The sequence below is a fragment of the Melanotaenia boesemani genome, chromosome 23 (genome assembly GCF_017639745.1).
Source record: "Melanotaenia boesemani isolate fMelBoe1 chromosome 23, fMelBoe1.pri, whole genome shotgun sequence".
NCBI lineage: Eukaryota > Metazoa > Chordata > Actinopteri > Atheriniformes > Melanotaeniidae > Melanotaenia > Melanotaenia boesemani.
In genome coordinates, this window is record NC_055704.1 from 4,931,883 (window position 1) to 4,959,399 (window position 27,517).

Below are 27,517 nucleotides of genomic sequence, written 5' to 3' on the forward strand. Positions count from 1 at the left end.
TCCAGTGGGTTTTATACTAAGAGATAATTCCTGTGAGTTAGTATCTGATCACTGTTATGTCTTTTTGATTTGGTTATTATTTAAAAACTCTTAATGACTGGCAGCCCTGTTTTTTTCTGTGTGTGTGTTTCTGTTTTTGTAAAAGTTGTAGGAAATTTTCTGGTGTGTTCATGTACAGGTGTAACAGTTTGTTGTCTGGTGATGGTGTGGACTGAAGGGTCGTTTCTTTCTGTCTGTGATCTTTTTGTCTCCTTTCTTCTTTCCCTTTTGCTCTTTTTGCTATTTTACATCTTTTTCTGTCCCTTCCGGTCAGGTCCAGCAAGATTACATAGATTCCGTGATTCAAAGTAAATAAATTAATTAATTAATCAGATCATCAAGAGGAGCCTTGCCCATAGGCCTCCCCTTGGTAGAGCAAATTTGTTCAGCACGATACAGCAACCAGATTATCATTTTGCTTGCTATGATGCTGGACAGGACAAGTTAAAAAAAAAAAAAGGCTGAATAATTAGAATTTTTTCCTTAAAAATAATTTAAAATGTTCTCATTTGCTGCGAGGGATAAAAGGAAGCTTCCCTATAAACAATCTGTCTCCTACACCAACAATGTCTTTGTCAAGTTTTTCTCCTTCAAAATAAGAGTTCCGTGCCGGAATAACTTTGGTGCACTGTGTTGCTCTTTTTAACTTCCTGGTTCCTTAACCAATCATATGCAACTCCCCACGGTTGCCTAACAACAACAAGGCAGCGTTTGGTATTTTATGTGGGCAGAAGAGCAGCAGCCTGCAGGTATGGAAGCTAGTAAAAGAAGCGGACCAGAAAGAGTTTCAGAACAACCTAAAAAGCCTCGCCATCCTGCTAAAGGAGGAAACAACCCAAAAACAGAATAAAACGTGGATTAATATTGGAGAATCTTTTGAAAGGTGGAGAAGTCTGAGCTGGCAAAGTTTCTCCTCGACAGGGAAACACCGGAATTTTGCTTAAATTAACCGAAAAGTTTATCTTGATTTACAAAGATTTTAATCTAATTTATTTCTCGGCACTCATTAAATTAGTTTGTGTGACTGTATGGATGTATTAGTGGAGTAAATTGGTGGCCTGTTAGTTTACAACCACAAACGTAATGATGTTTGGGCCAAGTGAATACTGTATTTGTCATTATAAACCTATAAAACTACTATCAAATTAATTTATTAAGTGAGACTAAGGGAAAACTGCTGCTGCGTGGCATTTGTTGATTAATGTAGTGTTTGTTTACACTCTATTTTATGCTAACATAAATTAGCATGTGAAATTAGCACAAGCATTGCAAAGCATTGCAATTTACTGTGTGTGTGTGAATCATCTTCCCTCTCATCATGATGTTTGCTGGCGCCATGTTCTTCATCCTTCATAGACTGTATAAAAGAACCGTCCGCTTACAAACTGGCAACCTATGCGAAACTCTCTGAGGGGGAGAGAGAAGAACGCTCTCTGTTTTTTTCTCTTTCGACTGCAGTTCTGATTTGAAACACTAGGTGTCAATGCTACTTATTTTGCCTTTAAGGGAATGCTCAGAGTCCTGAATCAAAAAAGTATTTAAAGCGGTACGTGCCGCTAACAATTCTTGAAGCAGAGATGAGCTTGGTCTGGATATATAATTCTTTTCAAGTTTATTTAATCGCGATACAATAAACTTACTCTGTTTACGCTTTTTAGATGCGACAAAGGATATGATAATATAATTTATACGTCTCCCAAAGGGTAGAGGAGTCATCTGTTAAAGATGAATTAATAGAATAAAAACTCTAAAATTCTGCGGTGAAATAGGAAATAAACTTATCTCCAGCTCCGCGAGAGCGAGTTTTGCAGTATTGCAGGAATAAGAGCTACATAAAACCAGCAGGGCTCCATACTATACAGAGTTGTCATCCAGGCATATAATCGATAAAAGCAAACGCATGGAATCGCAGCAACATCGACCTGGGGCTGCTATCCGCACCATCTTCCTTAGAGGAAAATCTTACATTTTAACATAACCACTGTGGACTCTTTGGCTATATGTCTCTTTTTTTTCTTCTTCTTCTTTTACTGTGTCTGGCTTTGAGGGTTTGCTTTTCTATGTAAAACAAAAACAGTTCAATAAATATACATTGACCAAAATAAATAAATAAATAAAAAGAGCAACTTAATTTATCCCAGAGGGAATTTGCAATGTAGTAGTTGTTTTTTTTTAAATAATAATTCGAAGAAGATAAGAACTTCCAGAAGGTTCCGACTTCTGACAGGAATTCTCAGACACACACACACACACACACACTCCATCCTTGCATTAGATCCACCCTGTAAATATTACTGTCTGGTGGGGATTCTCTTATCGTCTGTAAATAAATGTCTTATATCTTTTATATATTTTATATCTTTATTTTTTACTTACTAATGTGCGTCTGTTATATTTCTGTTTTCTTATGTGTGCTAAAGCAGAGAGACTTCTCAAATGCTTGAATAATGACAAAGATCTTGAATGGCATCTCCTATATTTCTGTCTTACATCGGACTTGACAAAGCCTCACGTGAACACTGCTGTTTCATCACTGTGTTTGCTAGAGCATTGGTTCCCAACCTATTTTTCTTGAGGACCTCCTCCATCCAGACACTAAAAAGCTGTGGACCTCCTGCACCACCTAGTGCTGAAACCATGCTTGGTTTTATGCTTTGAAAGTGAGATTCTCACCATGAGCTGAGATTCTGGCTGAGTCCTGTCCTTCTATAAAGCCAAAGTTACAATAACAACATATAGCCTTACTTTTTTTTCTTAAGATCAGGTCAATGTGTGGACATTAATCAAAATGGCTCTGGACAATTAGCTCCAGCATCTCCAGAGTTATGCCCAGTACAGGACCAAAGTTATCCCCATCACAGAGCCAGAGCCAGAGTTACATTGGGGCAAAAAAGTATTTAGTCAGCCACCAATTGTGCAAATTATCCCACTTAAAATACAGAAAAATCACATTGTTCGATTTTTAATTAATTAATAAATTGGTAAATTCCTTGGTAAAATAAGTATTCGGTCACCAAACACAACCATCTGATATCAACCAAACCAAACGAAAAGCGTCCCAAAAACGGGTAAGGTCTACAACTACAAACAACTAAAAATGTCCCAAAATGGGTAACACGCTCGTAGGCAGGGAAGCAGGCAGCCATTACAAGTATAAAAAGACACCTGTCCACAACCTCAAACAGTCAGACTCTAAACTCCACTATGGCCAAAACCAAAGAGCTGCCAAAGGACACCAGAAACAAAATCGTAGACCTGCACCAGGCTGGGAAGACTGAGTCTGCCATAGGTAAGCAGTGTGAAGAAATCAACTGTGAGAACAATTATTAGAAAATGGAAGACAGACAAGACCACTGATAATCTCCCTCCATCTGGGACTCCACACAAGAGCTCACCCTGTGGGGTCAAAATGATCATAAGAACGGTGAGCAAAAATTCCAGAACCCCACGGGGGACCTACTGAATGACCTGCAGAGTTGGGACCAAAGCAACAAAGGCTACCATCAGTAACACACTACGCCACCAGGGACTCAAATCCTGCAAGGCCAGACGTGTCCCCCTGCTTCAGCCAGTACATGTCCAGGCCAGGGTGCGAACCACAGGGGAGCTGGGGGAGCTATAGCTCCCCTTAATGAAACATGAGCTCTCTAGAAACAGGATTTATGAAGTGTTGGGGGAGCTATATAATACTGACAATAAAATGTATGCTGATTGCATCAACATGGCGCTGTGCGAGCAGCTGCGTGCTACGGCAGCTCTGCCTCCTCTATTCCTTTTTTTAGCGTTTTCTATGGTTTTTAGACGTGGTTTTCTTTTTTCCTTTACAGTAGTCAGTACCAGGTGCAATTCTGCACATGGGAAGCCTACTTTTATTGATTTTCTATTTGGATTTCTGCTTCTTTTGGCACTTTTCCAAACTTCGGCGGGGGACAAATTTGGTTTCAGCCACGGCTCCATTGTTTACACCAGGGACCAGCTGTTAGCTCTGAGCGGCACTGCTCTTCTCTACGCGGAGAAGCCGGAGATTCCCACGGAGATACGGAGAAAAAGAAGAGGCTGCAGAGCAGGAAGAAAGCTCCAGGAGAGGAAACGGAGGTACAGGCCATATTTACCCTCCGTGATTATGGGAAACGTTCGTTCCCTCTCTAACAAGACCGACGAGCTCACGGCGCTGACCAGGCTACAGTGGGAGTTCAGGGAATGTAGCCTCATGTGTTTAACGGAGACGTGGCTGAATAGACTTATTCCGGACTCTGTGGTTTCCCTGGATGGATTTAAACTTTCGCGCGCGGATAGGAGTGCGGCGGAGAGTGGTAAGAGGAAAGGCGGGGGACTCGCGGTGTATGTCAACGAGAGATGGTGCAACCCGGCGCACGTCTGTGTAAAGGAACAGCTCTGCACCAGGGACATTGAGTTACTCGCTGTGGGTATGCGGCCGTATTACCTCCCGAGGGAGTTTTCACACGTAATACTGTTTAATGTGTACATCCCTCCCTTGGCTGATGCAGCAGCTGCTTGTGAGCTGCTCCACAGCGCAGTGACTCGGATTCAGACTCGCCACCCGCAGTCCCTCCTGCTCATCAGCGGGGATTTCAATCACACCTCGCTCTCTGCCACTCTCCCTACTTTCGTCCAGTACGTGAAGTGCCACACCAGGGAGAACAAGACGCTGGACTTACTGTATGCTAATGTGAAGGACGCATACACCTCCGCCCCCCTCCCCCCGCTTGGACGCTCTGATCACAACCTCGTACATCTGCTCCCTGAATACACACCCAGGGTGAGAAGACAGCTGGCACAGAAGAAGTCTGTGAAAGTGTGTACCGATGAGGCCAATGAGAGACTGAGAGACTGTTTCCAAACCACAGACTGGGAGACACTCTGCAGCTCTCATGGAGAGGACATTGATGGCCTGACCCACTGCATCACGGACTACATCAACTTCTGTGTGGAGAACACTGTGCCAACCCGGAGGGTGCGGTGTTTCTCCAACAACAAACCCTGGGTGACCCCTGAGCTTAAAGTCCTGCTGAACCAGAAGAAGAGGGCTTTCATTTCAAGGGACAGAGAGGAGCAGAGGAGAGTTCAGTACAAGATCAGGCGGGCCAAGGACAGCTACAGGAAGAAGCTGGAGGAGCAGCTGGAGCAGAAGAACACACGGGACGTGTGGAGAGGGCTCAAGGAGATCTCTGGATTTGGACAGAGTGGTGCCAGAGGGACAGCTGATGGAGACCAGCGCTGGGCCAATGATTTAAATCTGTTTTTTAACAGATTTGATTCTAACCCCACTCTCTCTGCCCCCCCTCCCTCCTCTTCACACATCCCCAGTCCAGCGTCAACCATCCCCTTCCCCCGACCACCTTCATCTTCACCTCCACTTTCACCTACCCCCCATCTCCACTCCACACCAATGGACTCCACCACCAGCCCCCCACTGCCCTCCACCTCCCCCCTCTCCCTTACATCGGCCCAGGTGAGGAGAGAACTGAGGCGGCTGAAGAACAGGAAAGCTGCAGGAACCGAATGGCATCAGCCCCAGGCTGCTCAGGACCTGTGCAGACCAGCTCTGTGAGGTGCTCAGGTACATCTTTAACCTGAGCCTCAGCCTGGAGAAGGTCCCTGTCCTGTGGAAGACCTCCTGTGTGGTTCCGGTTCCTAAGATATCACACGCTAAGGAACCGAACCATTACAGACCCGTCGCCTTGACCTCCCACCTGATGAAGACCATGGAGAGGCTCATCCTCTGTCACCTCCGCTCCGTGGTGTGCACCACGATGGACCCGCTGCAGTTTGCCTACAGGCCAAACATCGGGGTGGATGATGCTGTCATCTACCTACTGCACAGGGCGCTGGCTCACCTGGAGACCGCTGGGAGCGTCGTGAGAGTCATGTTTTTTGACTTCTCCAGTGCGTTCAACACCATCCAGCCCGCGCTGCTGCGGGGGAAGCTGGAAGGAGCTGGAGTGGATGGAAAGTTAGCTGCATGGACCATCGACTACCTCGCCAACCGGCCACAGTACATGCGTCTGCAGAACTGTGTGTCTGAGGTGGTAGTCTGCAGCACGGGGGCCCCTCAAGGAACAGTGCTCTCACCGTTCCTCTTCACCCTCTACACCTCGGACTTCACCTACAACACCAGCAGCTGTCATCTCCAGAAGTTCTCTGACGACTCAGCCATTGTGGGCTGTGTGTCTGAGGGGAACGAGCTGGAGTACCGGTCAGTCATCATGGACTTTGTGGACTGGTGTGAGCGCAACCACCTGTGCTTAAACACCAGTAAGACCATGGAGATGGTGATTGACTTCCGGAGAAGGACACTACCCCACACACCGGTGAACATCCAGGGGAAGGACATTGACCGGGTGGACAGTTTCAAGTACCTGGGTGTTCACCTCAACAGTAAACTGGACTGGTCACACCACACAGACGCCCTGTACAAGAAGGGCCAGAGTCGCCTCCACCTCCTGAGGAGACTGAGGTCCTTTGGAGTATGCAGGCCTCTGCTAAGGACATTTTATGTTGTCTGCTGGGGAGCGAGCAGCACTGACCGGGACAGGAAGAGACTGAACAAGCTGGTCAGGAGGGCCAGCTCTGTCCTGGGCTGCCCGCTGGACTCTGTGGAGGAGGTGGGTGAGAGGTGGATGTTGGCCAAGCTCACATCCATCATGGACAACACCTCTCACCCGCTGCACCAGACTGTGGGGGGGCTGAGCAGCTCCTTCAGCAGCAGACTGAGACACCCTCAGTGTAGGAAGGAGCGCTACCGCAGGTCCTTCATTCCCACTGCTGTCAGACTGTACAACTTATCTGTATAGTCATAATACTGTGTAATATTTATTTATATTTTACTGTGCAATACCCCCCATTATCAATGTCATCATATTCTTCATATCCCACCATCACCATGTAAATATGTATATAGTCTGTGAAGTTGTTGTTATATTCTATATATATATATATATAGTATATATATATATATATCTTTTATATTTATAATGGTACATATTTTTGCTTTTCTTAGACTTTTTCTTGTAAATAATTTATATTGCACCTTCTTGCTGTGATGCATGTTCATCTTATTCTGTCTTTCTGCACTTTATTCTATAACAAGAGCTGCTGTAACAAGTGAATTTCTCCACTGTGAGATAATAAAGTCTAATCTAATCTAATCTAAATTCACTGTAGCCTAAAGTATGACTATGGATGCTGTAATTATTGTGACCACTGAAGCGTGGCGGCGCTCCAAGTTAAACTTCCTGTAGATCTATGTTAAATACAAAATAAAAGAAGTAAATGTGTAAAAGGTAAGGTAAGACCTGCTTTAATTATTTACAATATGGGAAACTATCATTGCTCATTATATTGTGTATGGCAAGCATCGCTGTGTACGTGTGTGATATGTGGGGAATATTAACTATGTAAGTTGATCTTCGCAAAAAGAGTGGTAAAAATTTTTTTGCAAGGGACATTTGCACCTGTTATGTATTATTGTTGCATAAGAGTTGTTAACCATTATGCATTGGTACGCTTATGTTCTGTGGGGCAAGCTGTAATATCACCTGGCACCATGTTCTTACTTGCTTAAAAAAGATAGGAAATGCAAAAAAGCGGCTCCCCCTAAGCCCACGGTATGGTTCGCACTCTGGTCCAGGCCCATCTGAAGTTTGCTAGAGAGCATCTGGATGATCCAGAAGAGGATTGGGAGAATGTCATATAGTAAGATGAAACCAAAATAGAACCTTTCTGTAAAAGCTCAACCTGTCATGTTTGGAGGAGAAAGAATGCTGAGTTGCATACTGTGAAGCATGGGGGTAGAAACGTGTTGTTTTTCTGCAAAGGGACCAGGACAACTGATCCGTGAAAGAATGAATGGGGCCACGCATTGTGAGATTTTGACTGAAAACCTCCTTCCATCAGCAAGCACGTTGAAGATGAAACGTGGCTGGGTCTTTCAGCATGACAATGATCCCAAACACACCACCCGGACAACGAAGGAGTGGCTTTGTAAGAAGCATTTCAAGGTCCTGGAGTGGCCTAGACCAGAGGTCCCCAACCCTGGTCCTCAAGGCCCAATATCCTGAAGATCTTAGATGTCTCCCTGCTGCAACACACCTGATTCAAATTAAATGGTTCTGTGACAAGCTCTGCACAAATCTGCTAATGAGCCATTCATTTGAATCAGGTGTGCTGCAACAGGGAGACATCGAAGACCTGCAGGATAGTGGGCCTTGAGGACCAGGGTTGGGGACCACTGGCCTAGACAGTCTCCAAATCTCAACCCCATAGAAAATCTTTGGAGGGAGATGAAAGTCTGTGTTGCCTAGCGAAAGCCCCAAAACACCATTGCTCAAGAGGAGATCTGCAAGGAGGAATGGGCCAAAATACCAGCAACAGTGTGTGACAGCTTACAGAAAATGCCTATCCTCTGTCACTCTTAACAAAGGGTATATAAAAAAGTATATACTTATTTTCCACCAAAATTTGCAAATAAATTCATTAAGAATCAGACAATGTGATTTTTCTGGATTTTTTTTTTCTCATTTTGTCTCTCATAGTTGAGGTTTACCTATGATGAAAATTACAGACCGCTCTCATCTGTTTAAGTGGGAGAACCTGCACAGTTGGTGGCTGACTAAATACTATTTTGTCCCACTGTACGCCCAGCACAGAACCAGAACCAGAGCTATCTCCAGTACAGAACCAAGGCTTCTGCATCAGGTTGTTCAGTCTCTGGTTCTATTGCTGCTGCTCCAGTAGATGCTGCAAAGCTGACTGCACTTTCTACAACATCTGAATGTGGACATTCATACACATGGTTCAGGAAGAGATCAGCTCGGAGTATGTTTTCTTGCTCAGGGAACACATGGAGGAGACACAGTTTGGTACTGATAACTATCATTCCAACCAATCCATTGGTTGTGTCAGTACAAGAAAGAAGCTCTGTGAAACTGTCCTCTTCCAGAGGTTTTAGCTGACATCCTTTTCATGACAGAAAAACATGGATTAAATTTGATAAAATAAAAGTTGCATAATATTGTAAAGTTGTATAAAGTTGTAAAGTTGTAAAATATGTATACATTTACTATGTATGTTGTTATGTTCTACTGATATTTTAGTCTGTGACAAAATGTGTTTGTGTGCGAATATACTGATGAAGATTTATTTAAACATTTAACAAATCTCTGCATATATGTCTTATATTGAATATATTTATAGAATCAGATATTTACTTTTTAATTAAGTAATATTATCACTGTCTGTCTATGCATGTGTGTGTTTTATGATACACTGAATACATCATGTACCTGGACACAGACACAAAATATTTTATCACCCTTAGGCTACTATCTGCCCGCAAACTATGAAAATAAGCGTTTTCGCTGTAAGCATCGTGTATCAGAACATTTTTTGCAAGAAAGAAAAACATCTGGAAAATCAATTGAGAACTCGAACAGTTCTTGTAATTTTCATTCCTTTTAAACAAGTGAGTGAATAGAACTAACGACCGGTCCAAGATGGCAGCCACGCAGGTCGTCAACTCCTACAGGCGGTCACAGTCATCGCAGTGTCTACGCTTTATTATGTCTATGCAGGTAACTATATCTGTCATCCACTTACACATTGATAATAAAGTTATAATGAAGGCTCTGCTTCATCTTTACCAGCAGAACTTTGGAACTCTTTTCTGGTAACGACAGAAATCTGGGATAAACAGTCATGTGACAAAGAAAGTCAGCCATCTTTAAATTCAGGACAAAATAAAAACCACCAAGTGCAAACATCTGTCTGGTTCCTGTAGTCAGGAGGAGGTCTGGACTCTGACTGGACCACACTGATCAGATGGATTTTTACTTTGTTCCATAACAACTGAACTCTCTTTTTCTCATGACTGTAAAATCTAGAAAATAGAAATCCTTCTGTGTTCTCATCAAAAGACGAGAAGTAAAACTACCAAAGACTACATTTCTGTTGTCTATGAAGGGAAAACTCTTCTATCCATCTCTACTAGTTTCTACTGGTTTTTACCGGTCTCCACGGAGATGCGTGAACCAGTGAAGCAGCCTGTTGACTGTCTGTTGACTCTGATGATGGAGGGAGGTCGGAGGACAGCTCCCCCTGCTGGTCGAGATGAAGAGGATTATCTAACGAGTATGTTGTCATCAGCAGGTGTGATGCATTTGACTGACATCAGGATACTTTTCTCAGGTAGTTATCATTTAACATCAGTGTTCAATAAACCGATCAATCCATCAATCAGTCTTTCAATAAACCATCTCTGACCTCCAGTTTTGGTTTGCTGTAGGATGGACTTCACTTTTACTGTAAAACAAAAAAAATCTAATTCTGTTTCTGAATATTAACTAATGTGACTGAATGACAGGACATCGATGTTATTGATCAGAAATAAATCAATAAATCGATCAACTCTTACCTGCTGATGGAAAGCTGCACCAGTTGGAGAAGACCTGCAGGGAGCTGAGCTCTCGTCCAGCTTTGCCTGCAGCTGATTGGCCATGAGGCGGACTCTGGACCGACCAACCCCTCCCACAAAGATGTTGCTAGCATCACCGTTCAGGTCACATGACTGAAGGGAAAAAACGGAGGAGAAAATGTGGAGGACAATACATGTAGGACAAACAGAGGACAAAATGTTGAGTTGGAGTTGAAGTTTTTTGATATGAACTTTGTTTTGGTACATTATAATCTACAAGTCTCTATCTTAGAGTTGCTGTCTTTGTCTAGAAGTCCGTCTTTGTCTACAATTTGCTGTCTTTGTCTATATTTCCATCTTAGCAGACATTGTGCAAAATCTTACCTCCTGCAGCTCTCCGCTCATCTTCCTCCTTTTTCCCAGCATGCCCTTGTGTTCCTGCAGAAACTAAAGATTAAAATAACCTTAAACTGAGACAGAATTTTGCAGATACGAGGAGGCGGAGCTACCTTTTTCTTTCTGGATGGACTGGTACCCAATCTGCTGAGGAGGGAGGCCGGAGCAATGAGAGCTGATCTCAGGTCGGCACTCTGAATGAGGCAGCCTGAAACAAAAATCATCATCAGCTGTTTGCTGACCTGGAAGCAGAGCCATCTCCACTTGCTGAACAGTTGATGATCACCTGTTCAAAAGCTGACCGACAGCTGACTAATGGCTAAAGAACACCTGATCAACATGTGACAAAGAGCTCATGAAAAGCTATTAATAGCTGTCGGGCACTTGATGAACAACTGATGAGGGGAGGGTGGGGTTGATGGTGCCCTGGTTCCTGGGGTGTGCAGCTGGAACATTGGGGTGGGTTATGGCCAGCACCGGGTGGTTGTCTCGGGGGGGCCTGGTCTTCCTGGGTGTGGTGCAGGCCCTCTGGCTTGGGGGGGGGGGTACTTATGTGCTCTTGGGGCTCTGGGCCCTGAGCTCTGGCCGCCCTGCATGGCCGGAACCTGGTGGGTCGGCAGCTGCCGATCTTGGCCTACCGGAGCCTGTGCCCCGTGACCACAGGGGGCTCTGGCTGGGGCCTTCTACCACCCTCTGGGTAGGTCTGGGGTCGTCTTCATGGTGGGATGGCCTGGATTTGTACTACAGGATTGCTGCTGATCGCCCAGATCTCTGGACTGCCCTAGTCTGCCTCTAGGCTCTACAGAGGTGTGGTCACACTTGCACGATCGCACTCATCTCTGATCCCTTCTTATTCCTAGTCCTCGGCATGCTGACAGTCACTGAGTTGTCCAGTGGGTTCATACACTGAGAGATACTCTTGTTTAGGTTTTTTTTTGTGTGTGTTGTTGGTACTTTGGTTGTTGTTGTGATCCATTTTGTTTGTTGTTTTTGTTGTTGTTTTTTGCTTTTATTTATGTATTTATTTTTAGGAACACCTGATGAGTGTCAGCTTAGTTTTCTGGTAAAAATTATTAGGTTTCTGTGTTTAGGTTGATTGTCTGGTGTCAGGTTGGATTGAAGGTCATTGCTTCTATTTTCTGTATCTTTGACTCCTCTTCCTTCTTTCTATTTCACTTTTTACTTCTTTTTATTACTCTCCTTTTTTTCTGTCCCCTCCGGTCAGGTCCAGCAAGATTACATAAATTCCACAATTCAAAATAAATAAATAAATCAGAGTATCACGAGAAGCCTTATCAGCTTGACACACGGGAGGCGACCAGCGAAGGCAGCAGTGCCGCGCATCGCGCTCTGAGATCACTTTTCTCCAAGACAGTTGATTGGTTATGATATTGGTGCGGATTTTGACATTTTCAAACCAGTCCCTGACGTGACAAAGTATGACGGATAGAGAGTCAGAAGATTTTGCACAAATTGACAGAAATCTTGCAGTTTACTGTATAAATGAGAGCTCTGGGTTCATCCAAGTTTACAAAAAAGGAAACAGCATCGTGAATATCATCATTTGATGGACCTCAAGGCGGATCCAGATAAATCCAAAACCTACGTTTGGACTAATTCACTGTGGCGCCACGCAGCTGTCTTTCATTAAGCTAAAATGATCTATTCTTCCATGTTCAAAGTGTTTGCAGACAGGTTGTCTAGCCTGCTGTCATTGGTCAGTCCATGAAGCCCCTCGCTGGTTGGCTGTAGTGCCAGGCGACAGCGACAAAAATGAAATATTTTTCTCTTTTCTTGTGTCGCGTCGCCAGCCCTACATGAACGAGCGCAACATTTCACATGCACGAATGTCGCCTGTCGCTTGACTGGAGGAGGACAGCGATTTTCACCTCAATACGCAGGTTCCATAGGAAATGAATAAAGAAGGAGCGACGTCGCCTCCCATGTGTCAAGCCCTTTATACCCCTTGGCAAAACAAATTTGTTTGGCACAACACAGCAGTCAGACCATCATTCTGCTGCTTCCATGCTGGACAGGACAAGGTAAAAGAAGAAAAAAAAAGATGAATAATACAGGACATTTAAAATACAAAAATATTCTTAATAAAAAGTACAAGCTCTAAAATTTCCAGATTTGACTCACGCTAATAAGTTCAGAGCAAGAAATAATTTACTCAATAATCTAGGTGGGAAAATAATAGTAATAAATGCATGGAAATATTTTTTAAAAAGTGTTTCAGTGTCAGGTAAAATGACGGAAGTCTAACAGAGAAATGAAAGCAGAAAGTAAACTACCAATTAAAAAGAAGGTACAAAATACAAATTTTAAATAAATATCAGCTTGAATAGAGCTGTTTGATCCAGGACAGTGATGACAGTGTTTAAAAGCCAGAAACATTCTTCTGGTTTTCCTCCTTGTGGCTAAATCTGCTGTAAATGGAGTAGAGACACATTGGTTTATGCTTCTGTCTGTTTTTGATCATCGATGGAAACGTAAAAGTGTCAGTGGTAGGGAACTTTGGCCTTGAACCTTGTCCTGCAAGTTTTCCATGTGTCCCTGCATCAACACACCTGATTCAAATTAATGAGTCACTGTGCAGAACTTGATTGGCTGTTGGATCCATTTGATTTAAATCAAGTGTGTTAGAGGAGGAAGACAAGGAAAACGTGCAGGACTGGGCCCTCGAGGACCAGGGTTCCCCATAATGTTTTAATTACTTTTTAAATAAATCCATCTCAATCTGATTTGGATGCAGTCTGCTGTCTCACCAGCAGAGGGCGACGGCTCTTTGAGCAGCTGGTAGAACTGACTCAGGTACATCACCATTGACAGGGAGTCCGGTTCTCCCACAGACGACATTTCTTCCACCGTCATCAAAGGAGAAATCCCGAACTCTCGTTCCGCCACATCAAAGGCGAGACAAATGTTTTCTGCCACTGAAGACTCATCCAGAGAATCAAAATCTCTAAGAGAGGACAGGACATCAACACAAACCACAAAAAAAGTCAAAGCAACACCTGGAAAGCCTGGTTATAAACAAGATTATAACAGATGGCTGTCACCATGGCAACAGATACAGCTCAGCTCCATGACAACACAGGGGAAGAAAACAAAGGTTGAATAAACTGTAGAAGTTTCTTTTTCAGTGAGATCACATTTTTCTGATTTAACTTCTGTCCAACTTCTGCTTCGAATTTATTGATTATATGTGTTTATATATGTCCAGTTAATAAACAGATCACACCTCGTTTCCACCAATGGGTGCGGATGTGGTTTGTAATCTCATTGCATTTCCACAGCCAACCGCAACATTTCCTGAGAGACAGAGTATCAGCTGGATAGCGATAGATGCCTTGGCTATGTAATAGCATGACACATCGCAGCACAGTGTGTCAAGCTCCATCCTTTTGGGTTGGGTGGGTCAGACTGGTACACCAATGGAAGGATCCCAACAAAGTAGCACGAGTCGGGTTGGATATTAGGGTACCCTTCCCAATTTTCGCATGTGGAAACAAAAAAACGGGTCCTGACTCAGCCCGCCTCAACCCCAACCCGTTGGTGGAAACGGGGCATGAGAACATGAACTGTTGTCTCAGCAGCTGACATAAAGCTGGTTTACATCAGATGGGGTCGGTATTGGTGGATAAGAGCACACAAGGCAAGGCCACTCTTCCAGGAAGTCGTCAGGTCACTCACGGCGATGCCATGGTAACCTCGAGTCTGCTCCTGACACCAAGTCAGCAGCTGATTGGACCGCAAGAAGGACTCTGAGGGAGAGAAGACATTTTATTAACAACACAAAGTTGATTCATCCTTCTAGATCAAAATTATTCTGCTAAAACTCCTACTGACACACATGGGGAATAAAATCAGAAAAACTGAGAAGCTGCCAGAAAAATCTATCAGATTGAGGATGTCATCACCAATCAGGGGCTTCACATCGTCTTCTTCCAGCAAACTGAGCTGGGTGGTTATTGTTTTAACTCTTTGGGCCGGTTGTTCAAAAAAATTTAATCCGGATAAAAGCTATCCGGATTTCGTAATCCATTTTTTCAGGACAGCGGATCATGTAATCTGGCTTACTTTCAAAGGAAAATAGGACTGGATCACCCTGATCCAAAATCCTGTTTTTCAGGATCACGTAATCTGGATTTCCAGCATGTAGATCAGTGTTCGCTGCCGGCCATGTGAAGAACAGCAGGTAGAAGAAACGTTTTACATGCTTTGCGAGTGGATCCACCGGGAGCATGTAACAGTACGTGCATGTATTGTCCTGCATAACATTGCGACCAGGCGGAATCTCCCTCTCTGTGACATGTTAATGACACAACATGTGGAAGTACCGGACCAACCTCTGTCATTCTGTCAGAACAAGGGACAGGCGGAACGTAGTGAGGGATACAATCGTTCGAAATTTCATTTTTTGACAGGTTCTCCTCTGATTATGCATTGATGAATAACAGGAAATTTACTATTTTATTTGTTTGTTATTGGATCTGTTTGGTTGTTTATTTCGTGGGGACATGACAATGTCATGTTTTTATTTTTACATTGTGCTTTTTTACCAATTTATTTTACTACGCTGAAAGACTTAATAGGAGCCTGTCCCTGTGTTAACTACTTTATCACTGTAACGGCTAAGTCAGGTGCAAAATACAAATATAAGCATATTTACCGAAAAGTTCTGTTATTTGATCAGCTGTTAGGTTTTACCGCAGTTTCTTTCTGAAATCCGCCTTGTAATCCTGCCACTCGTTGGGATCAGGATAATCCTGTTTTTTTTATATCAAAGTTATTCTGATTCTGCTCTAAAGTTTTGAACAACCCAAACTGAGGGTTTTATCTGGATAACAACCAGGATTGGATTACATGATCCATGTGGATTTCAGAATCCGGATTTCCGTTTTGAATAACACATTTTCAAGATTTGATCCTCTCCGATAACCGAAATCCGCTAGAATTACATTTGAACAGCCGGCCCTCTGTGATACATAGAAACAACCAGCATCACAGAGACGCCCTCTGGTAGTGTGATGAAGAAGTACATGGCTTATCCATGTATGTTTGGCTTGTTTTAACATTTGAATTTAATTTTCATTTTGTGCATAAATCTAAAAACAGATGACGGTTTATTATCCAAATTTTTGTCTCGATTTAGTAAAAAAAAAAAAAAAACAGCAAAAATGATATTTTTTCCCCGCAATGTTTTCTTTTTCATTGCAAATGAAAGTACACGGATCAGGATTAATGTCTGCCACCCTGATGCCAAGGGATTTTCACCCTGACCAATAAATGAGCTGGATTTTCTTCTTCTGTATTCTTGGTCAGTGGTCGTTTCAGGGAATATCAACCCCTAGTGAGCAGTTGTAAGTGTATCCAGGTAGTTTGGTCTTCTTGAGTAGTAGAAGACCGAATCAAGGTAGTTTGGTCTTCTTGAGTAGTAGAAGACCGAATAGGTGTTCAAATGTTAAATAACTGACTATATAACACAATGTTGAGGAATGCAAAAGTTGGAACTACAAAGTGTGGCAATGCAGCATCTGGAAGGTCTGTGGCGAGCACGTAACAGCATGAAATCTGACCGCTACCCTTCGCATTAAAAGCTAGCATGTGGAAGTACTTCGGATTCTATGAGCAGCTTCATTTGTTTAGAAAGTCCAGTTTGTTTGGGAAGGTGTGAATGAACAAACTCTGATCCAGATCAAAGACATGAACTCTGATTCACCTACAAACATACATAGAAGCTGACTACAACACAGGGCATTGTGATGGTATCCTAGAGAAATGTCTCACAGTCAGATATAGAAGAACTCTGGTAGAAATATGATCAACCCAACACCGCTAGAATCAAATGAAGCTCCATGTTTTACTCTGAATCTGCATTAACCAATATATGAACCAATTTTCTTCTTCATCATTTGTCACAACAAACAAGAAACCATGTTACATGTTTCCACTCTCAAAGTAGTCGTAGTCATGCGGAGAACAAAGATGCATCAGTAATAATTTAATAATCACAATGAGGAGTAATCATGATATCTCTAAATATTCCCATCCCTAGTTGTGCAGGTGGTTTGGTTGCTTCAGTAAGGTGCAGCTTGAAAGCAAGCCAAAAACCAAGGAAGGTGAGAAATTTCTCAGATTTCATACGACCAAGTCCCCTTACTATCATGGTGTGAATGCACCCTAAAAGTACACCTGGAAGGTAAAACAACGTCACCTTCTCTGAGGTGTCTCGGGGAGGGCAGTCTGATGATGTCACTGAGGTCTGTGTTTGGCCCTGCCTCCTCTCCTGTGTCCACTAGGTGTCTCACCTGGAGACAAAAAAACATCAGTATCTAGTCAAAGGTTTAACTGCTCTATTTAAACATACAGCTGCATTTACCTGTGCAGGTGAGACAGTCATAGAGCTGATGTTCAGGTATCTTGTTGCTGGATCGACAGAGAACAGACTGATGTTCTTCTGCATGTTCTCTGGCGTGGTCTGGGGGAGAAGACGGTACAGATTCTCTCTGTACGTCACACACAAACACAAACACACACACACACACACACACACACACACAAAGAGAGAGAAACATGTAAACAATAAAAGACAGCAGAACGTGTGTCCTGTACAGGTGAGTCCTCACCTTTCTACGAGGACATCCAGAGGTGTGCCACCCTGAGCCCAACTTCGTATCATCCAGGCTGAATCCAGAGCTGCAAGAAACCCCCGAGCTACACCTGTCCCCATCGGCCAGAAGGGCTGCAGATAGACAGAAGGGCAAGTTACCCAACCAACACCTTACCTGTAATACACCTGACAATCTCTTTACCTGTAAAGCAACTTTCTGACTGATTCTACCTGTAAAACACCTGACTGTCTCGCTACCTGTAAAACACCTATCTGATTGACTCTCTACTTGTAAACACCTGCCTAACACCTTACCTCTAATACACCTGTCTGACTGACGCTCTCCTTATAATACACCTGTTTCACTGACTCTCTTCCTGTAAACACCTGTCTAACACCTTTCCTGGAAAGTACCTGATCTGACTATCTGTACAATACCTGTCTAACACCTTACCTGTAAAACACCTTTCTGACTGATTCTCTACTTGTAAACACCTGTCATACCTCCAGGAGGCTATCTCCCACCAGTGTGACCAGCAGTTGATGTCCATGGCGTTGGCGGACCATAGCAGCATTTTCGGAGGCGTACATACAGGTGAAGTCAAACATTGCAACATCCGGCTGGCCATAGTGGTTCATGGCAAAGTCTAGAAAAGGCAGCTGGTGATTGGTCGAGAAATCAGCAGCATCCCGGGCGTATGCCAGCAGCGCGTCCTGATCCACGTTTCCTCGAGAGAGGAGCAGCTCAGTGTCCACGAAGTCCTGAGGTAGGACAAAACCATTTCTGATTTAATGGTGATTTTCTCTGAAACTTTGTGGGGGGGTGGGGGGGGGTCTGATTGGACACCCCAGGTGATGCCTCAGGTAATTCACAGAAATATCTTTCCAGACCTGCATGAATCACCAGTATCACCTTACCAGTTTGAAGTGAATTTGAGAGTAGTTTCCTAATTATTCAGGTACAATTACTAATGGTATGTAAGGCTGTTAGCATGAAGCTACGTAGCAGTGCTAATCTAGTTCTATGCTGTCACTAGATTAGTTTTAAGCTAATGTAGGGAAATCAGGTCATATTTAGTTTTCAGTGAGTGTGTTTTTTGAGCTGAAAATAAACTATAAAGATACTCAAAGACAGCCTCAGTATCCACATTACTTAGCGTGGACTAAGCTAGCGCTACATGATCCAGCTTCATTTAAAAAGGACACTAGCAAGGCTGCTAGTTGTGTTTAAATGAGCTACAGCATGCAAATGTGGATAACTAGATCCTGGAATCAGTCTGGTTTAGTAGAAGAAGATATAAGAATGAAGAGGAAGGAGATATTTCTGACTTTTAGTAATGAGGAAGGACACAGATCAGGTGGAGACAGAACCCAGACCCAGTATCACCAGCCCTACAGCTCTACAATGTGGAGTTAGCTATACCAGGATCCAGTCTACCACAAATACCAGACAGTACCCCAGAACCAATCCCCCTAGCATCCCACCAGGATCCAGTCTACCACAACCACCAGACAGACCAGAACCGATCCTCCTACTACCACACCAGGATCCAGTCTACCACCACCACTAGACAGTAGACCAGAACCAATCCCCCTAGCATCCCACCAGGATCCAGTCTACCACCACCACTAGACAGTAGACCAGAACCAATCCCCCTACACCACACCAGGATCCAGTCTACCACAACCACCAGACAGACCAGAACCGATCCTCCTACTACCCTTACCCCAGGTGTGTGCATCACCTGTAGAATGACTCCTTTGTCCAGCAGACTCTGTTTCTTAGCTGTCATCACGAAGTAGTGAGTGTCATCCTTGTAGTAGACAATGTTCTCCAGATCAATACCTTAAACAGGTGTACATGTTAGCATGATATTCTGACCAGGTGTTTCTAAATTAGAGGAACCAGGTTAAAGGACTGACCAGTTTCCTGTCGCAGCTCTTGGAAGAACCTCTGGTTGAAAATAAAGGCAACTCCGCTGATCTCCTCCACTTTGGCCTCAGCTGAAGTGTTTCTGTTTTTAAAGTTGGCTGTGATGGCGATGGCCAGCTTCCCTCTGAACTCTTTACGCCTGAAACCTGCCCACACAGGTAGAAGATGCTCCTGAGTCTCAGAAAGAAGTTTAAATATTATAAACCAAACTTTAAAAAGTAAGACTTGAAAGACAACCTATGAAGGAAAACTACATTGGTCTAAAGTTTCCTTCACTTGGTGAAGGAGCTCATCCCATAAAGTGACATGGGCCCCCATCCCGTGGACTCACCACCCGTGGGAGGGGCTGTGGGGGTTCAGGTACAATGTGAGTTGGGTGGTGGTTGAAGGCGGGACCCTGTGGTCTGATCCTTGGCTGTAGAAGCTAACTATAAGGATGCGGAACATCACCTCTTAGCTGAGGAAGAGTCTGAGCTGGTGTGTGAGCTCAGGTCCACACACAGGTTGGGCTCTGGACACAGTCTCCTGGAGAAGCATTAGGCTTTCTCCCACTCTAAGAGGTGCTGAGAAGAAGTAGGTATGTTGTAACTTGTGATCTGAGGGAAGGAGCAATTCATCTCCCCACCTATAGATGCCATGTGTTGACTATGGCTATCTAACTTATTTAACCTCTGAACTCTGAGGCAGCCATGTTAATTTCTTGACTTTTGTTTGGAGAGCACATAGAGTAGTTTGCCAGGGGTGTTCTGGTCCATCTTCACCTTAGAATCCTTTATGTAAGCAATGTCTGTTAGTCAATCACCTTTTGAAATCAAATCACTGTTTTGATGTTGAGGATATCAATAGGATGTATGTATGGGAATTTGGTAAATACCGGCGTTTATGCAGCTTGGGTGAATGGCCTTTCAATGGATGCTTCTTGTTATTTTGGTTTTGCTATGACTTGTGTGACACTTAACTGAGCTACATTTGGTATATTTAATGAGTTTTGATACTAAACATCTGTCTTTTTACTACATTCACATGCAGTTGAATAAAATATTTGAAACTAGCTGCAGTGGGTGGAGAAGCCTGTGTAATTGAAGGGGACTCTTTAATGAAGGTGGGGAGGGTAAGGGAGGGGAGGTTCAGGGGTGAGGGAAGGATGGAGCAGGAAATCTACAGAAGGATCAGTGCAGTATTTTCAGTGTTGTAAACTCTGCATCGGTCTGTCCTGGTGAAGAAGAACCTGAGCTGAAAGGAGAAGCTCTGGATTTACCAGTCCATCTACGTTCCTACCCTCACCTACGGTCACCAGCTGTGGGTAGTGACCAAAAGGCCAGATCATGAATACAAGCAGCTGAAATGAGTTTCCTTCTCAGGGTGGCTTGACTCTCCCTTAGAGATAAGGCGAGAAGCTCGGTCATCCAAGAGGAGATCAGGGTAGAGCCGCTGCTCCTCCACATCCAGAGGGTATCTGGTAAGGATGCCTCCTTGATGGATCTTTGGTGAGGTGTACCAGGTGGCGACCCAGAGGAAGACCCAGAAAACACTGGAGGGACTACATGACTACAGGTCGGTGAATGCCACAGAAGCCCCACTGGATGAGCTGGCAAATGCAGCCGAGGACAGGGAAGGTTGGACTTCTCTGTTTAGTCAGCTTCCCCCGTGACCGGTGGGTGGGTGGGTGGGAGGGAGGGATGGATGGATGGATGGATGGATGGATGGATTTGTACCTGGCAGCGTGTTCCTGCGTCCATCAGCTCCAATGATGACGTCAAACTCCAGCTGACTGACAGGATGAGGATTTGGACTCACCTCCATCCTCCAGCCCACCTCTGCACACATCATTTCAATCAAAGACTGAAGTAATTTTCAGGATTTAAAAATTCACACCTGCATTTCCATGAATTTCACATTTTAACCTCAGTGTGTTTACACCCTGTTTCCATCCTCTGCAGCTCTCAGGTTATAAAAGAAATAATTCTTCACTTCTACAGACTGATTTCACTGCAGCTGATTTTATTTTTTTTTTATTTTATTTAACCAGGAAAAACCTCAGTGAGATTAAGAATCTCATTTACATGAGTGTCCTGGCCAAGACAGCAGCAAACCAAGTTACAAATCAATCAAAACCACCAATAAAATTACGTATAAAATCACAAACATACAGCAACACTTCAAGTTACAAAATAATATTAGTCAAAACATTTACCACCTAAAGACTCGTCATTTAATGCTCTTAACTTACTTTTAAAAAGGTGTAAGGAGACCAGTTTCCCTAGACATAGCTTATCCTGCAGCAAATTCCAAGCTGTTGGAGCAGCATATCTAAAACTTCTTTTTCCCATTTCAAGTCTGACTTTGGGTATAGAGAGCAAAAATATATCCTGAGTCACAGAACAAAGATTGTAGCTACTGTTTCTTTTAGATTGGATAGCATTACATTAGAATGAGAGAAGCAAATCTAATATTGCCTTATAAATAAAGATGTGCCAGTAGTTTTGTCTCAGAATACACAGCGAGGGCCAGCCAGCTCTTTCATACAAAATACAATGATGAGTTAGAGCTCTTAGATTAATTAAAAACCTTTTATTTTAACTTACAGAGAGTAGCCTGAACAGCAACAAAAGCCGCTTGCAAATAACTAAGAGCCTGAGTGAGTGATGAAGCAGAGCAATAAATAACAGTATCATCCGCATACAAATGAAAGTTGGCATTAGGAATATTATGGATATTACGCCCAATACAATTTATATACAGTGTGAAAAATAGCGGCCCAAAGACTGAACTCTGAGGCACACCATTTTTCACTTCATGATACCCAGAGGACCTGAACCAACCTGAACACATTGTGATCTGTTTGTTAAATACTTGTTAAACCAACTGATAGACTGGTCAGACAAACCAATACTGCACAGTCTATCTATTAAAATGACATGATCAACAGTATCAAATGCCTTTGACAGATCAATAAAAAGAGCTGCACAGTGTTCTTTATTATCCAAAATATCAAAAAATCATTGACAACATTTAAGGCCGCTGTTGCTGCTGTACTGTGTTTTTTCTAAAACCAGATTGGTAATCAGATAAAATATTGTTAGAACTGAAGAATGAATGGCAAGGCCCAGTGTTTAAAAGCTGGCTAGCCAGCTAGCTAACAGGGCCTAGGTGATAGCTGTTGTTTGACAAGGCCATAAACTAGAGCTAGCAAGTAGCTCTAGCTAAAGTGCAATCCAATGGAATCAACCAGGACAGATGCTCAAGGTGATAATATTCCAACTGCAATTAGTTGTTGCAAATAGTATTCTTGTACTTGTAAATTTCTATTCGTTCAACTTAAAAAATAGATCTCACATAAACACAAGACTCAATCCTCAAACATTAACACACCACTCACAGACTAACTCAGCTACCATCTTGGAACACTCATATGCTGTTACTTTTACTTTTTAGCCCTCTACCTCCTGACCTGTGGGTAGCTCTCAGCTCTGATATGTGACTCAGCTTTAATATGTCATTTGACAACACTTTAACATGCCTCACAAGAATCAGCTGACATGCAGCGATTCAAGGTTCAAGGTTCAAGGAATCTTTATTATCCTTTTTCATTCATTTTCTGAACCGCTTAGTCCATCAAGGGTCGCGGGTAAGCTGGAGCCTATCCCAGCATTAACAGGTGAGAGGCATGGGAACACCCTGGACAGGTCACACACACACTCAGGTATCAATTAACCCAGTGTTTCTCAATCCAGGTCCTCGGGACCCACTGCCCTGCATGTTTTATAAGTAACCCTCCTTTAACACACCTGGATTAAAGAATGGCTCGTTAACAGGCTGCAAAGAACTTGATGAGGAAGTTCATTAATTTGAATCAGGTGTGTTGGAGCAAGAACACACCTAAGACATGCAGGGCAGTGGGTCCCGAGGACCTGGATTGAGAAACACTGAATTAACCTAACATGCATGTCTTTGAACGGTGGTTATTATCCCCTTAGGGCAATTTGTTGTACAGCCAGCAGTAAAAATAATCAGTCACAAACACACAAATAACACAACATATTTAAAAGGACTATAATAAAAATAATAAATTAATAATAATTAAAAAAAATTAAAACTCCATGTTCAACAGGGCAGTGGCTGCAGGGACAAAAGAGTATTTGTGTCTGTTAGTCCTGCATTTTGGTAGGATGTACCGGTGCCCTGATGGAAGCAGCAAAAATCGTGAGCCAGTGGGTGGCTTTGGTCTGCAAGGATTAAACGAGCCTTGTTTAACACTCTGGCTTGATGCAGGGCTGAAAGGTCATTCAGGAAGATCCCTGCAATTTTCCCACATAGCCTAACAATCACCTGCAACCTGTTCTTGAGGGAAAGGAGCCGTACCAACAGATAAAAGAGAAGGTTAAAAGTGATTCAATAAAACAAGAATAAAACATTTGCATAAAAGTCCTGTCAACATTAAAACTACGAAGCTTCCGATAAAAATACATGCGCTGGTGAGCTTCCTGCGCACAGCGTCCACATGAAGGTCAAAGGTCAGCCTGTCATCCAGTTGGGTGCCCAGATATTTATAAGTGTTCACCAGCTCTACTGCCTGGTTCTCAATACTGACAGGAGAGATGTTTGGAGGATCCTTCTGAAAGTCGATGCACATTTCTTTTGTTTTGCTGGTGTTGATATTTAAGAAGGATGACCTGCGCCAGTTGGTGAATTCCTTCACTACAGGTCCATGATCAGGGTCATCACTGCTCAGCAAATACACAATAACTGAGTCATCCGCAAATTTAAAAATGTTACGACCTTCGTGTTGGCTGTGACACTCATTTGTATATAAAACAAATAATAAAGGTGAGAGGAAGCAGCCCTGTGGGGATCCAGTGAAAGAGGTGAGGGTGTCTGACAAAACACCATTAACTCTCATCCGTTGTGGCCGCTCTGGTAAAGTCAACCAGCCAGGCTACAAGACCAGAGTCAATGTTGTGGGAGTTTCTTAACCTTTCTTCTAAAACGTGCGGATTAATACAGTTAAAAGCAGATGAAAAGTCAACAAATAAAAGACGAGAGAAGGACCTGGCTCCCTCAAGATGGGCTAAAACTAAATTCAGCAGGGTGCCTACAGCATCCTCAACATCTCTGCCTGACCTGTAAGCAAACTGTGGGTCCAGATTATTCTGTACACAGGTCAGGAGTGATTCCTTAACAATTTTTCAAAAGACTTCATGACCAGGGAAGTTAGAGCAACAGGTCTGAAGTTGTTTTTTTTTTGTTTGTTTGTTTTGGGAGATGCAGATTTGGGTACTGATGTAATGATGGAATATTTCCAGAGTGAAGGAACCTTATGAAGCTGGAAGAATGTTGAAAAAATAAAACTAAATATATCTGCCAGCTGGACAGCACAGTTTTTTTTTTTATAATTCAAATTTTTATTAGGAAACAACATGAAAAAAAATATATGCTTCACTCCACAAAACAAGTTTTTACTAATTGTTTTTCATTTTGGCAATATAAATCCAAAGAGATTACATCTTCATGTACTCAACAAACATCCATCACCCTGTACTCTCTTCTTTTTGTTTTTTTTTTTTGTAGAAAATAAAAAAATAAAAAAATAAAAAAATAAATAAATAAAAGAAAAGAAAAGAAAATAGAAATACATTAAAACAGAATGTACCAACAGTACAGAGTAGCTAGGGAACAGTGGGTGTCACTTCATTATTATTATGGGTTTTAGATCTAGTGTCCATAAAATTCAACCACAATTTCCAGCTTTCCTCAAATTTGTCCTGTTTCAATCTCAATGCAAATGTAAGCTTTTCCATCTGAAAAATATCCTGAATCATATTTATCCAGTCCTCCAGTGTAGGTACCCTGTCATTCATCCATTTCCGAGTGATTGTTTTTTTGCTGGCAATTAGCATAATATTAAACATATATATTTTGCAAAACCCTTTCACACATTCCGGCTGTTTACCCAAGAACATAGTTTCAAAGTTCAAAGGAATATTAGCACCAACAGCACAATTGAGACTTTGCTTAATTTTGCCCCAATAGGAAGACAGTTTAGGACAGGTCCAGAAGACAAGACCTCCAGCACGATTTATCTGCATTCGAACCCCTCTGGGCCGGCGTTTTGAAAAAGCGCACAACATTCTTCCATGCAAATTCCCTCCATGTCAGTGAAGATGTACATTTCCAACAATTACTTTGAATATTTGATCAATCGTCAACATGAATCTTAAGGTTACCCTCCTTCTCCCATTTGCCCTTGATATAAAATGTGTCTTCACCATCCATGTTTTGTAATTCGTAGTATAATTTTGATACTAATTTATTGTTCGAATCTGACTGGTATGACTTGAGAAAGATATTTATGATAACAGAGAATGGCCTGTCTGGGTCGTCTTTCTTTGTTTTATTTAAATAATGTCAGATTTGTAAGAAACGAAAAAATGCTTTGTTATCAATACCATAAATCCGTCTTATTTCTTGAAAACTCCTCAGACTGCCTTTTTGATAGAAATCATTATATTTTACCAAGCCCTTTTCTGTCCATATCTTAAAAGTACAGTATTGTCAGTTCTATTTGGAGCAAAATCTTGGTCATATGCTATCCATCTAATCAACATACAGGACTCTTTATTTTCTTTAACTAGTTTTGACCAGGTCTTCAATGCTGTTTCCAAGAATGGATTAAGTTCTTGCAGTTTTTAATTAGGTCTATATTACCAATTGCCGCTTGCACTGGGATACGGTTCATCATATCTTCAATTTCTTTCCATTTCGCTGTATAGGATGAATTACATATTTCCACTAGTGGAGTTATCTGTGCTGCCCTGTAGTAGTTCCTCATGCTAGGGAGTGAGAGACCCCCTTTATTTTTAGTTAACTGTAAAGTCTTAAATCTAATCCTTGGCCGTTTCCCTTGCCAAATAAATCTAGATAACAATTTATCAATTTTTTGAAACATAGTATTGGCAGGTTCTGCTTGTATTGTCTGAAATAAATATAGTAATTTTGGTAACACTATCATTTTTATAGCTTCTATTCTTTGCATAAGTCCCAAGTAGGGCACTAGGCTCCATCTGGCTAGGTCAGTCTTTATTCTGGCCATTAAAGGGTCATAATTAGCAGAGACAATATTATTCATGTCTTTAGGAATAATCACTCCCAGTTATACTAGTGACTCCATTTCCCAATTTATTTTGAAGTTTTCTTTGATAATATTATTAGGTGAGTATTTAAATGTTAGCACCTGCGATTTATGTGAGTTCAATTTATAACCTGAGAATTTGCCATATTTTATTAAAGTTTTATATAATTCTGGGAAGGATTCCTGGGGTTTAGCTAAATAAATTAAAATGTCATCCGCAAATAAGGCTAATGTTACATCCCCTGGCCTTCAGCCTGGGAATGTATGAATTGAGTGACTGATGACCTGGAATTAGACCCAGCTGGGGTAGCACGCCTCCCCTGTCAAGGATTGGACAGCGTCGTTCCCTCCGGATTTCCTGAGTGCCGCCCGCTATTGGATTGGACGGAAAGCACCACACCTCCGCCAGCCTGGCCCAATCGGACCGCTGGGGGAGCCATAAGAGAGAAATGCCATCGTCAATCGAGGCAGCTGTGATTCATTGGACTCACAGTGTGCCAAGCTGGGATTGTGATAGACGCTGGTCTGTGTTTTGGATTTATGGTAAAACCTGAGTGGTTTGGTAAGCTTTGTGATTCCCTTATTTTGGTTGTTTGCACGATTGTGCTAGTCCTTAAGAGTTGAGAAAAGACACTCCTCTTTTGTGAATATTTTGAGTTTGTATAGAAGATTTTGGTTTCTATTTAGAAGAGCTTTTGTTTGTTATTTCTCTAGGAGATCTTTTGTTTGTTTTGTGATATCCTCGTTAAAGAGTTGAAGTTGTTTTTTGTTATTTTGGCTAACAAGACTGTTTGTTTGGTTAATTTACCTAATTAAGGACACCTTTTGTTTGGCTGTTTGTTTCTTTTGTTACCAGATAGGATATAACCTGAGATAGGACACCCTTTGTTTGTATTTGTTTGTTTGAACCTGGTTTTTGTATAATAAATTATTATTTTTATATATCCTCCCTTTTGGTCTGGTTCATTTCAG

At 42.5% G+C, this 27,517-nt stretch overlaps 1 protein-coding gene across 6 annotated transcripts in view; it reads right to left on the reverse strand.

Annotated features, from left to right (window-relative positions):
* The window catches only part of LOC121634654 (F-actin-monooxygenase MICAL2-like), a 66,932-nt gene that overhangs the window by 34,207 nt on the left and 5,208 nt on the right, over positions 1–27,517 (reverse strand). For 3 of the 6 annotated variants that reach the window (XM_041977476.1, XM_041977474.1, XM_041977478.1), the window contains exons 4-16: positions 21,132–21,233; positions 19,407–19,562; positions 19,229–19,329; positions 17,988–18,245; positions 17,500–17,615; positions 17,253–17,379; positions 17,088–17,181; positions 14,487–14,634; positions 13,636–13,832; positions 10,981–11,075; positions 10,856–10,918; positions 10,472–10,624; positions 10,066–10,158 (exon numbers count right to left, since the gene is read on the reverse strand). In XM_041977476.1, coding sequence (XP_041833410.1) covers positions 10,066–10,158; positions 10,472–10,624; positions 10,856–10,918; positions 10,981–11,075; positions 13,636–13,832; positions 14,487–14,634; positions 17,088–17,181; positions 17,253–17,379; positions 17,500–17,615; positions 17,988–18,245; positions 19,229–19,329; positions 19,407–19,562; positions 21,132–21,233 — 1,703 coding nt within the window. Of the gene's footprint in view, positions 1–10,065; positions 10,159–10,471; positions 10,625–10,855; positions 10,919–10,980; positions 11,076–13,635; positions 13,833–14,486; positions 14,635–17,087; positions 17,182–17,252; positions 17,380–17,499; positions 17,616–17,978; positions 18,246–19,228; positions 19,330–19,406; positions 19,563–21,131; positions 21,234–27,517 lie in introns of those variants that run through there. The other 3 variants (XM_041977475.1, XM_041977477.1, XM_041977479.1) reach the window with 3 other exon arrangements.